This window comes from Arvicola amphibius, chromosome 4, assembly GCF_903992535.2.
Source record: "Arvicola amphibius chromosome 4, mArvAmp1.2, whole genome shotgun sequence".
In the NCBI taxonomy this organism is placed as follows: Eukaryota; Metazoa; Chordata; class Mammalia; order Rodentia; family Cricetidae; genus Arvicola; species Arvicola amphibius.
The window spans coordinates 555,764-569,127 of record NC_052050.1 but is presented as its reverse complement, the minus strand read 5'-3'; the positions used below and the strand labels follow the sequence as shown (position 1 = coordinate 569,127).

The window sequence follows — 13,364 nt, the reverse complement described above, 5'->3', positions numbered from 1 at the left end:
GCTATCACTCTGCCATGGAACAGAAATCATAGGCAGTTTCCCCATTAGCCAGGGATCCAAGACTCAACTGTGTACCTGGTAGAGTTCTGTAAACTGTGTATCTGAACTCGATACAATATGTTCAGAGTCTAACAATCAGTGGGCTGGCTCTGTGGTTAAGAGCACTGGCTGCTCTTGCAGAGAAACTGAGTTCAATTCCAGGCACTAACAACCATCGGTAATTCCGGATTCAGGAGACTCAGCACCCCCTTATGCCCTCAAGTACTACATGCATGTGGTATACAGACACACATCTGAGGTCAGACACCCTGACCCACTGAGTCATCTAGCCAACCCCAAAGTCCAAATTCTTTCATGGATGTAAAATGTCTAAGATGCCACAAGATTACCACTGTTTTGGCCATGTTCAAACAATGGTTCTTTGTGTAGGTTGTTCCAGCCTATAGGAGGAAAAGCCAGATTCACAGACGGCTGGCTGTTCATTCAGAGAAAAAGCAACAGGAATGATGCCAGCAATTTGCTAAATTGGTGTATTATCACAGGAAGTCCTATCCTAAGTCCTATTCAGTCACTTGCAGTTATGTTTTGTTTTGTGTGGTATACAATAACGGTTTTCTGTCTTGGTGTCAATTTTTCAATAAAGTTTTAATTGTGGGGTTAAAAAAGGGAGTTTAAGATCGATGCTAGCCATGGTGGCACATGCCTTTGATTAAAACTCAGGAGAAAGAGGAAGGCAGATCTCTCTGAGTTCAAGGCCAGCCTGGTCTCCATAGTGAGTTCTAGCTAGAAATACATAGTGAAACTATGTCTTAAAACTAAAACAACAGCAACAACTAGCTCCCCCATCCTCACCCCAATATCATGGAATGCCAAGTCCAGTTTAGAAAAAAAACAAAGCATGTAGCCAAATTCATTCACAAGATGTATGAGATGAACGGTTCAGAGAATGAAGGCACTTACCAAGTCTGATGACCTAACTCCATTCCCAGAATACACATGGTAGAAGGGAGAGAGCCAGTTCCCATAAATTGCGTTGTCCTGAACCTCATGCCACGGCATATGGCATGCATTTAGATGCATGATAAATAAATAAAATGTTAAAAGAAGAAAAATCATGCTGTGGAAAAATAAAACTAAAACCGTCTAAATGACCCAAAAGACCATACACATAGTTCCATACTTATGAACTGTGCATGCCAACAAAACTTGGAAACACAGAGTGGGTTGGTGAGGTGGTTCAGTACTTGTTCTTCCAGAGGCCCCAGGTTCGGTCTCCAGATCTCACACGGTGGCTAACAACCCCCTGTAAATCCAGTTCCTGAGACTCCGGGGATCCAACGCCCTCTTGTGATCTCTGTGGGCACTGCACGTATGTGGTACACAGATACATACAGGCAAAACACCCAAATGCATTTGTTTTTTAAAGAGGAAACTCTGTCTACTTCTCCGAGGTCAACAGTATACCAGGTAACTAGAGACACGGCTGCTTGTGAACCAAGAAGCAATAGCTTTCACTCTAACAACCCCACAACCCACCAGCAAGGACAACGGACAATGCCACCGTGGAGGTCAGATGGAGACAGATGAGACGACCTAACGCCAACGGGCCTCCCGGAGACTGTTTCTTGGATATTCCGTGCCGACGCTTCCCCCACACCCTTGTGAAATAAAGGCTGACGGTGAGACCCAAAGCTTATTACAAATTCTAAAAAGCCTTAAGAGGGCGAGATCAGCTGGAATGAACCAACTTTGAGATAACATAAAATGTGAAGAAATTCCTGTGTGCTGCATTTTTATGTCATAAACATTTTTTTTAAAAAAAAAAATGAGGTAGTGTCTCACATCTCTCAGCTAGCTTGACCTTCACGTAGTCAACAGTGACCTTGCACTTCAGATTACCTGAGTGACAGGATCATAGGTGTGTAAACCCAGAACTTCATGCCCGTTAGGCAAGCACTCTATTAACATACCCAGTACACATACCAAGTCTCATATAAATACTTTTGAAAATTATTCTGAGGCTGGGGTCATGGTTCAGTGGACAAATGCATCTGCTATAAAACCAGAGGTCCAGCCCAGGATTCCCGTAGTGGAAGGAGAGAACTGATTCCTGCCAGTTGTCCTCTACATGTGAGCTGTAGCACACACACACACACACACACACACACACGCACGCATGCACGCGCACGCACACACACGCGCACACACACACACAAGCACACACGTGCGCACACGCGCGCAGACACACAGGCACATGCACACACACCACACGCACACACGCGCGCACATGCGCGCAGACACACAGGCACACAAATGTAAACATTTCAAAAATAAATAGTTTTATTTATGACTCTGTAGGACCTCCATCTCATGGGTTTTTAAGTGTAAGCCCATGGGACACCGCAGAATTTTTCAATGTTTTGTTTGTAGGTAATCTTTTCTCTGAGGGTAGCAAATTAAGCGAGGTACATCTGGGAATAAAGTTTGAAACATAGTTTAAAAAAAATCTTACACTGCAAAAAGCACCCACAGCCTACACATGCGAGTTGATATGGCCCATTGCGCTAGATGCCCAGAGTTGCACTCCTCACACCTAAGAATTGCAAGTTCAAGACTCATGGGACTGCAGAGTGAATTCAAGGCTAGGCTCAACAACGTAGTAGGAAACCATCTCAAAACCCGAAAGTAGCAAAAGGAAGCATGGCATAGTAGCACATACCTTTAATACTTTAATACTCCAGAGGCAGAGGCAGTCAGACCTCTATGAGTTCCATGACAGCCAGAACTACATAGCAAAACCCTGTATCAAAAAACACAATAAGCCGGATGGTGGTGGCGCCCACCTTTAATCTCAGCACTCAGGAGGCAGAGGCAGGTGGATCTCTGTGAGTGTGAGGACAGCCTGGTCTACAGAGCTAGTTCCAGGACAGGCTCCAAAGCTACAGAGAAACCTTGTCTCAAAAACCAAATAATAATAATAATAATACAAAATAAACAAGACTAAAAACAAAACAAAACAAAACAAAACCCAAACAACAACGAAAGCTCACTACCAGTACCACACACAGACGCAAATGCAGCTTTATTGTTTGAGCAATGCCTAGCACGTAGGAGGCCCTAGGCTCACTACCAGTACCACACACAGACGCAAATGCAGCTTTATTGTTTTCAAGTACACAGAAGCATTTTTCAACATTAAAAAAATATTGCATTGAAAAAGAATGCTCATATGTGGCACCACGGTCTGTAAAGAAGTAGGAGATCAAACCCTCTTTAGGGAGCTTCCCCAGAGGGCATGGGTTCAGGTTGGAACTCTTGAGTTCACACCGGGAAGCAATGACTTTAAACATCTTGTTTTAAGGCTTAAACAGGTTGCCATGGGAAACCTGCAGGGTAGCTATGTAAATGAGCAAATGCACGGTTGCCTGCAGAACAGAAAGAGGAGGAAACAACAGCTCTGGGAGGAACATTTGTCACGAGCAAAAAGAAAGGGGAAAAGATTACAGCTGGGTTGCTGACTAAGGAAGCCTTAGTGCTCCTTGTATGGACGGAGCATTAAGGAAAGGGGCTTTCCTGAACATTATTTCTTAGAGCGAGACTTCTGAGTGGTGGAGATCTAGGAAAGTTCCCCGAGCCCCCCTTTCCTGTCCATATCCTAGCTCTTCAACACTTCCATATAGCGGAACCCACTATACAATCTTAAGGGCATTATTCACCCTCTCGGGGCCTGATAATATAACTTGTCCCCCTAAATAATTTTTGTTTTGTTTTGTTTTTGTTTTTCTTTCTTTCTTTCTTTCTTTTTTTTTTTTTTTTTTTTTGGTTTTTCGAGACAGGGTTTCTCTGTGGCTTTGGAGCCTGTCCTGGAACTAGCTCTTGTAGACCAGGCTGGCCTCGAACTCACAGAGATCCACCTGCCTCTGCCTCCCAAGTGCTGGGATTAAAGGCGTGTGCCACCACAGCCCGGCTCTCTAAATGATTCTTGTATACTCTCAATACATGGGAATTATTATTATCTCTTGGTGAAAATGAAATTTAAAAAAAAATAGGGAGCCGGGCAGTGGTGGCACACGCCTTTAATCCCAGCACTCGGGAGGCAGAGGCAGGCGGATCTCTGTGAGTTCGAGGCCAGCCTGGTCTACAAGAGCTAGTTCCAGGACAGGCTCTAGAAACTACAGGGAAACCCTGTCTCGAAAAACCAAAAAAAAAAAAAAAAAAATAGGGAGATTTTACCTGAGAAGAAGGAGCTGGAAGGGCTGGAGAGATGGCTCAGTGGTTAATAGCACTGGTTGCTCTTCCAGAAGACTGGGCTCAATTTCCAGCACTCATATGGCAGCTAACAACAGTCTGTAATTCACCTGCGAGTGATCTGACATCCTCACACAGATATACATGCAGGCAAACACCAATGCGTGTAAAACAAAAATAAATAAATCATTAAAAAAGGAGCCGGAGACACAGCCAAGAAGGGAAGTAGTCAGGGAACATGGCATGCCTGTTATGCTGGAAGCATTTGGGAAGCAACGGATGTAGTATTTGGGGTCTGTTTAATCCACTTCCCTTTCCTAATGAAATTCATAAAATACAGAACAGTCCTCGATCCGGGAAAGGAAGGTCAAGAGCTGGTGTGGGACATATCAGCACTGAGGCAAAGGGGAGAACCTGTCATGGGATATGCATAAAAACTACCAACCCTGTTCCTCTCATGGAAAAGAATAAACAGAACATTCCAGAAAGGTTGAACTGGAGACCCGCTTGCTGGTCAGGAGAGAGAACCTTGGGAGAGACCAGGACACCATAGTCGCCACAGGAACGGAAGACAGCGCCCTTGGGAAACAGGCAACATAGCAGGGTCCTCACAGGCGGCAGGACCCTGAACCCAAGACCCTTTGCCTTCCAGCTGCAGGACAGCAAAAGGACCAAGTCGTTAGGCTCACGAGAACACACCTCACAGGACTCCTCAGCAAGACAGGAAGAGCTTGCATGAATGAGGCATGCTCAGAGGGCGGCAAACCAGCTGCCATGGTTTGGATGACTGTCCCCAGCAGCCTGCACGCTTTGGTGTGCTCTTAGGGTAATGGATGGAGCTTTGAGCGGGCTGGTGTAAAGTCTTGGGTCACGGTGGAATCTCAGCTGCCTCTTTGCTCTCCTTTTGCTTTCTGTTTGAGGAGATAAGGGGCTTACCTCCTCCACACACTCATCCTGATGTACTTACTGCCTTGCACCAGGCTCAAAGTGTCAGGGCCAGCTGGTCATGGATTAAATCTCCACAACTGTGAGTTAAACCTTTTGTCTTTATAAAGCGAACACCTCAGCTATTTGTTATAGAAACGGGAAGCCGGCTAAGATACAGACCAACTGCTCAGGCCCAGAGTATTCCAGGAACTGTTGTCAAAGATGTAGCTCAGAGAAGGGAAGACATTTCTCCAGTTAGCTAATTGCCAAAAAATTTAAAAATGTACGTTGATTTCTGTGTTCACTGTTTTTGGATTTGTCTGTCTGTCAACTTAACAGAGGCAAGAGTCGTCTGAGAAGAGAGAACCCCAGCTGAAAGAATCACCCACTACACTGGCCTGTAGGCAAAACTTTAGGCATTTTCCTGATTGATGATTAATGTGGAAGGACCCGCCCGCTGTGGGTAGCGCCATCCCTTCGCAGGAGGCCCTCCTTATATATATAAAACAAACTGAGCAAGCCAATCAGTAGCATTCCTCCATGGCAGCTGCCTTAGGTCCTGCTTTGAGTTCCTGTCCTGACTGTCCTTTATGATGGACTGTAAGTTGCAAGATGAAATAAACCTTTCCCAATTTGCTTTTGGTCATGATACTTCTCACAGCAATACAGAAAAAAAAAACCCAAAAGACAAAGAAACAAGACAATCACTCATAGCACATCCCAACTGGAAGACAGCCACCGGTATCAAAGGTAGACCAATAGCTTTTAGAGGGGAACATTTTCACTACGTGTCAATAGGACACAAAACTCACCTCCAACCATGAGACATTGGTGGTTTTGGTCATGTTAAAATCAGAGTCTTCTGTCTGTTCAAAAGGACTGACAAAATGCTCCCAGAGGACTCACTATGCACAGGGCAAGTAACTAACACAAGACTCATAGACATATTTTTAAACACTCCCACCAATCACTAAAAATAATCAAGCTCCATGAAAAAAAAAGACAAAGCCGCACATATTTGATAAAACAAGAAATAAAAAAATGAAAATGTGTTTTATTTCATTAGCCACCAGAGAAAATAAAAATCTTAAACAAATGCTTAAAAAAATTCTGTGTAGCCGGGCGGTGGTGGCGCACGCCTTTAATCCCAGCACTCGGGAGGCAGAGGCAGGTGGATCTCTCTGAGTTCAAGACCAGCCTGGTCTACAAGAGCTAGTTCCAGGACAGGCTCTAGAAACTACAGGGAAACCCTGTCTCGAAAAACCAGAAAAAAAAATTCTGTGTCTTTTTGAGGTTGGATCTCATGTAGCCCAGGCTGGCCTTGAACCTGCTATATATCCAAGGATGATCTTGAACTCCTAGTTTTCCTGCTTCAACCTGACCTCTTAAATGCTGAGATTGCCATTCTATGCCACTACATCTAGGTTTTTCGTTTTGTTTTGTCTTGTTTTGGTTTCTCTGTATAACATCCCTAGATATCCTGGAATTAGCTCTTGTGGACCCGACTGGCCTCGAACTCACAGAGATTCACTACCTCTGCCTCCCAAGTGCTGGGATTAAAGGCATGCGCCATCCCTGCCTGGCTTGTTTTGTTTTGTTTTTTAATGTGGTGTTGAGGAGCAACTCTAAGCCTTCATGCATGTTAGGAAAGCACTCTGGCAATGAGATACATCCCCCTGACCTTACACTAGAATAAACAAAAGAGGGACTGGAGAGATGGCTCAGGAGTTAAGAGACCATGATGCTCTTTCGAAGAACCTGGGTTTGGTTCCCAGCCCCCACATATAGCTCACAGCCTTCCATAATTCCAGTCCCAGGGAATCCAACATCTTCTTCTGATATTCGTGGGCACCAGGCATCTATGTGGAGTACCTGTGTGCATGAAGGCAAAATACTCATAACAATTTTTTTTAAAAAAATCTAAAATCAAGCAAAAGAGAACAGCTAAAATGTAAAAGGAAAGTATTAAGTGTTGGCGAGAGTATAAGTCACCACAGCTCTTGTAGAAATACATGTAGCAGAGTTAAATTTATGTGTAAGTATTCATGTCTGGTGTGTGTGTGTGTGTGTGTGTGTGTGTGTGTGTCTGTGGTTGTGGGAACTGAGCCCATGGTCACACATATGGAAAGGCACATGCTGTATGACTAAGCTACACACTCAGCCCCACACACGTGTCTCAAACTCAGCATTGCTAACAGAAGTGAAAAAGACAAGCACTACACACGTGCACAGCAAAGAAAACCATTATCATCAGTCACTGGAAACCACACGCATTCCCATAACCAGAAGGACCGGCAAGCCATAGCGTGGCCACATAAAGGATTCACAAACAAGAACCTCATATGCATATAGGAGCGAGAGAAGCACTCACAGAGGAACAGACGCTGTGGGATTCTCTTTTCCACCGTGTAGATTCAGGCAAGAGTGACCTATTCTGTCAAAATCCAGGACTGTGCTTATGCTGAGGGGCATGCTGGGACTGGTAGAGGGGAGGCTGGCAGAATCGCATCTTAATCTGGATGCTGGTGACATGGCATGTTTGGGTTGTTGAGTTCGCTAAGCCGTGTAACAACAGAATGTGTTCCATTCTACCTCACATTTCACCCCAAAACGTTAAGAATAATGAGAGCAAGACAAAGGACCCAAGGGACAAAAGAAAGTCCCTTCTGCCTGCTTTGACAACACGGTAAGCTAACAAAAACTTTAAGTCAGTAAACTATGAACTCAAATAGATGTTTGACATTTTTTACTTTAGAGTTTCATTTATTTTTACTTTCTGTGTATTAATGATTTGCCTGCATGCATGTATGTGTAGCATGTGCTTGCCTGGTGCCTGCAGAAGCCAGATGAACACATCAGATCTGTGGGAACTACAGGCAGGTGTGAGTTCCAGCGCCATGTGGGTGCTGGACATGGAACCCAGGTCCTCTGGAAGAGCAGCGAGTGCTCTTAACTGAACCATCTCTACATTCCCTCAAGGAGATGTTTAATGAAATGTGAACACTGTTTAAATTGAAAAGAGGAAAATAGCAAAAATAAAGAAAAACTTTGGAATGACATCATTCCTCAATTAAAAACTAAGTTGGAAATAACTGTAAATAATTTACTAAAATCAAAATGCTCAATAAAGAAAGACAAGCTAGCCGGGGAGTGGTGGCATGCACCTTTAATCCCGGCACTTGGGAGGCAGAAGCAGGCAGATCTCTGTGAGTTTGAGGCCAGCCTGGTCTATAAAGAAAAAAAAAAACACACAAAAAGTACAATATAACGACTGCATTTGGAAAATACACAGGCATCCAGCATAAAGCTGCAGGGCAGCACAGCAGGTATCTCCTCAGTGTGCACGCTCAAGCCTCATAATCTGTGAATGTGTTAGGGTACATGGCAAAGAGCATTTAAGGTTGCAGGTGGAATTAAAGTTGTTAATAGAAAGTATTAAGACAGAGATATTGTCCCGGATCGTCCAAGTGCCCAAAAGTTATCACAGGGTTCATGGAAGTGGAAAGGGGAGGCAGGAAAATTCATGCCAGAGTGAAGGGAAATGGGAAAGACGTGACAGCTGCCAATGGTTCTGAAGACCAAGAGAAGGGCTCAGAGCCCTTGGGTGCAGGAAGGTTCTAGAAGTTGAGAAAGACAAGATAGAAGACTCTCTCCTAGAGCTTCATGTCCGATTTATGCCTTGCCTTTAGGTCAGCCAAACTGTAGTGTAGTGAAGGGCTGCGGGCCGCTTCCCACCACCGGCCGCTAATTACTACCAGACCCCAAACTGCGAGAGAATACACTTCTGTTGTTTTAAGTTAGCTAGTAGTCATTTTTCATAACAGCATACAAGAAACTAATACAAAACCAATAGAAGATATTTTTATGGACATAAGGACAAATTCCTCTGAAATTAAGCAAATATTTTTTTTTTTAATCTAGGAACTCAGAATATCTATCAAAACCTCTGAGTCATGGCCTGATTAAGCAAGGAACTGTAATGCAAAGTAAAACAGTCTTCAGAAATTCCTGAAGAAAAGGCAAATTACCTATCTAGGAAGTCAGTTGACTGGAGGCTTTCACCATGACAACATCAACTACTAGACAGACAGTGAAGAAGTTCCCAGGTGTTGAGGGAAAAGAGCAGTCTAGTCTAGGAACACTGTGTACAGCCAAGGCATCGTCCAAAGGCAGACAATGGTGTTCTCGGTGCAAGCAACTCAAGAAAGCGCTTAGTCTTTCCTGGATAACTAACTGGTAACGAGAAGCAGCTAGTCAAGAGGTGAAGCAGCACCATAAAGAACCTGGGAGTAAGCTATGCTTCAAAGGGTTAGCCAGTGCTGAATCCAGGCGAACACTGCACGAATACCAAGCACCCTGACATTACAGCTACAATACAGACTCGAGTGTTATGAACCTCGGCAGCATGAGAATTGCAAAGTGGGCTACAAAACCAGGATATGGGTGGTACAGTGGAGTGTGATGCTGCAAACTTCCCCCTCCACCACCAAAGCACCGAGATTCTCACGACGAAATGTCTGTCGTCCTGATAACAGCATAATGGCCCCATCCTCATAATGTTGTTTCTCCCCCACTTATATATATTTCTTCTTTTTTTCTCCTCTCTCCTCTTTTCTCCCTCCTATTCTGTTTTTTTTCACCCCACCGCCCCCAGAAAGGGTCTCACATTGTAGCCCAAGCTGGCTTCAAATTCCATTTTACCCTCTCTGCTTCTTGAATGCTGTGATTACAGATGTTGAGCCACTCTACCCGTCCAAAGGCCACAAACTATGGTATCAGTTCTTTCTCAGCCACGTCGACAGTAAAATACGAAGGAAAGCAACAGAAGCTCAGAGGGCCTTGCTCAGTCTAACCAGGATGCTCAAATGTCATTAATGCTGTTCTCACTGCCCACATCAGTCAACTACTATAGGGCTCACATCCCTTTTGGGGCTCGCCAAATGTCTGACTCTCTTCCTCTGCCGAGGCCAGTGCTTCATTGAGCATCCAGACCTGAAGATGGGAGGGTGGACACCTGCCTGCTCTTGCGGTAGCGCTGTCCAACAGAACTTTGCCCTAAAGGTCTAAATCTGTGCCGTCCAGGCTGTCAGTTACCGGCCCCGGACCACACGTTTTTTAGAGCCTTGCTAGCCCATGTGGCATTGCCAGGGGGCTAGAGATACCTGCAAGCCCGGAGGACAGAGGGTGGCAAGCCTCAGGACAGGGTCTGTACTAGAAAGGTGAGTTGAAACCTCACGATGATACCAAAAGGCAATCACATTAGTCTTTCTCCACAGCCACAGTATGAAGGAGGGGTCACCACATGACTATTCTTGTAGGTCCCTCCCAGGTTTCTGCCCCAGTGTTTTCTTCCTCTGGGGTGCAGGGTCTCAAACCTCAAACTTCTAGGGCACACTGTTCACTGACCTCAAGCCAGAGGCTCTCCGGTCTCATCTGTGCTCAGTCTCCCGAGCCTCTTACACTCAAGCCAACTCCACGGGGTCACTGAGGCGCCTCCTCCTAGAAGTCCTGTCCATTAGAACAGGGAGCCCCAGACCTAGGTGCTTGGAACACGAGGCTCAAGCCTAGTCTTGTTACTCTCTGCTTGCAGTCCCACGCACCAAAAGGTCACGGCCCCGGAGCCCGTGGACTCTCCTGTTCCCTAGTAGTCCGCTGCCTCTCTGCCCACACCTCCCGCAATCCCACTCACTTCTCCCAGACACGACGCTCGCACCTGCGGTCTCCCTCGACACCCACCCCGAGCACAGCGCGCAGTCTACCCCAGCATGCGGGACCTAGCCCTGCCCAGTCGCTCAGTGGGCTACACCCACTCTGGAGCGGCCGCTCGCACCGAGACCCCAGCGCTGCGCCTCCGGGTGCTGTGACCGCGCTCCCGCCGCCGCGCTCACCCGCCGGGTGGCCATAAGGAGACTCGGCTGCTCCGTCCTGCAAGCTGGCCAGGATCTCGCCCTTGCCCACGTCGCTGTCGCCCACCAGCAGGAACTTAAGTAGAAAATCGTAGGCCCGCACAGGGCTGCCCAGGGCGCTCATCATGCCGGCCTGGCCACCCCTCCCATACCGGCCCCAAGCTGCGCGCAGGCGGCTGCGGGTCCCCGAGCGCCGCGGGGAACGCGTATGCTCCACCGGCCAGGGGCGCTTGACAGCCGCAGCGCCCCGCCCACCCTACTTCGTCATTGGTGAGTCGCAGTTGCTGAGGTGGATACACATGCTCATTGGCTAGCAAGCTCGTCCATCTAGTTCTTAACGCCTCTGCACCTCGCCCACCGCCTCTCTTGGGAGGACTTGTTGCCTCGACCAATGGAGATCCGGAGGCGGTGATGGGCCGCGCCAGAAGGAAGAGGAGGCGGGAGAGAAACCAATGGAAGAGAGGTATGGCGAGGGGAGGCGTGGCCAATGTCACTCCTCCCCCGTGAGCTAGAGCACAACGGGAACCAGCTTCAGATTGGTGTGTGGGAAGTGAGACCCTGCCTGGTAACAAGGATTTACCCCGCAACTCCACAGAACTTCGAATGCTAGCATAAGAGCTGTGCACGTGTCCGTGTGGGCATCAGATGGAACTAAAAGATACAGGCAGTTGTGAGTTCCAGGACCAAGTGGACACATGGACGCTTGCACCCTGGTGTGTGCGCATGGGCGCCTCTAGGTCTCCGTGGGTTTCTCTGTCCATGCATATCAGTGTATCTACTTATGTGTGCATCGCGTACCTGTGAACAACATGCTGGCAACACATGTTGGGGACTTGCCTGTCTTTGACCTTCTCTTAACCCCTAGGGAGCAGTGGACGTTTGGACAAGGCCGGCTCTCCGCTCTGGAGCTTCTCACCAGTATTTAGCATCTCTGCTACATCTTCATACAACCTGAAGTGGAAGAGCTTCTTGTACTCTGTGCCTCCTGTTTTATTAAGGAGCATATTGTACTGGTTCATTCAGTTCCAGGAGCGGGTGGAAAAGAAATAGCGGTGGAAGAAAAATATGAAAGTGTTTGAGGACACTGTTCTAAGAGGAATGACTGTCCGCAGCTTCAGAACAAGGCTGTTTTGACTCTGAACAGGCTGGTCTTAGAGCAAGGCAACTGCTGCTTCCCTGCACGACCATTAATTACTCCTTCAGAAAGAGTTGATCACAATAATCCCTAGTTACAAAATATGGTTGCTAGTTTAGAATGGGTAATTGAGACAGAGTTTCCTTGTGTAGCCTTGGCTGTCCTGGAACTAGCTCTGTAGACCAGGTTGGCATCAAGATCTGCCTCTGTCTCCTGAGTCCTGGTATTAAAGACATGCTCCACCACTACCCAGGGCTAGGATGAGTGATCTTGCTGACCCGTTTCTGACTCAGAACAAGACTATCTTTGACTTAAGGCCACAGTGTTACTAACCAAGTTGCAGCACCAAGACATTGCAATATTGTCTGTCCACATAGAAAAACCTCCCTTAAAGAGCTCTTTGGAATGCCGGTGCCTAGACAGCCTTTCCCTATTGTTTTGCAAGCTGAAGTTGTAACACAGTGCATCAAGTAAATTATACGTTTGCCCTCTTCTGTCACAATTCCTATCTCACCTGCGTGTTAGTGCGTCATTCCTGTGAGATGAGAGCATATGGTTTAAGATTATAGCCAGTCTGATTGATGGCGTCTGAGACCAGCATCAACAAGGATGCCACTTACCAGGGTAGGGACATGGGGATTAGAAAAATAAGTAAAGAGAACCAAAATGGGAGTGAAAATAATAAATCAAAGCATAGGATAATATCTGGAGGGAGTTACAGTGAATACTGAATTGCCCTAATTTCCATTTGCTTAAATACCTCCACCCCAAAAGGTATGAGTAAGGTAAAAAAAAAAACTGCATTAACACAATACAAGGAATGAACCGACCAGCTGAAAGATTACAAGAATCATTCTTAAACATTCTGTGACCAGAACAAGACAAGTAATGCTCACACCCTAGACCAAAATATTCTGTTGACTTTTTTATGATTTATTTAACTTTATTTTATGTGCATTGGTGTGAAGGTAATTGGATCCCCAGAAACTGAACTCACAGACAGTTGGGAATTGTCATGGGGGTGCTGGGAACTGAACTCAGGTCCTCTAAGAAGAGGAGCCAGTGCTCTTAACCACTGATCCATCTCTTCCAGCCCTCTCTGTTGACTTTTGAGGCCAACCAGGACTACGCAATGTGACCCTGTATCA

At 46.3% G+C, this 13,364-nt stretch overlaps 1 protein-coding gene across 1 annotated transcript in view; it reads right to left on the bottom strand.

Annotated features, from left to right (window-relative positions):
• Rab40b (RAB40B, member RAS oncogene family) overlaps positions 1–11,307 on the bottom strand; it is a 33,997-nt gene extending 22,690 nt beyond the window's left edge. Inside the window, exon 1 of the mRNA XM_038328213.1 lies at positions 11,064–11,307. Coding sequence (XP_038184141.1) covers positions 11,064–11,208 — 145 coding nt within the window. The 5' untranslated portion in view covers positions 11,209–11,307. The remainder of the gene's footprint in view (positions 1–11,063) is intronic.
• Positions 11,308–13,364: the final 2,057 nt, after the last annotated feature.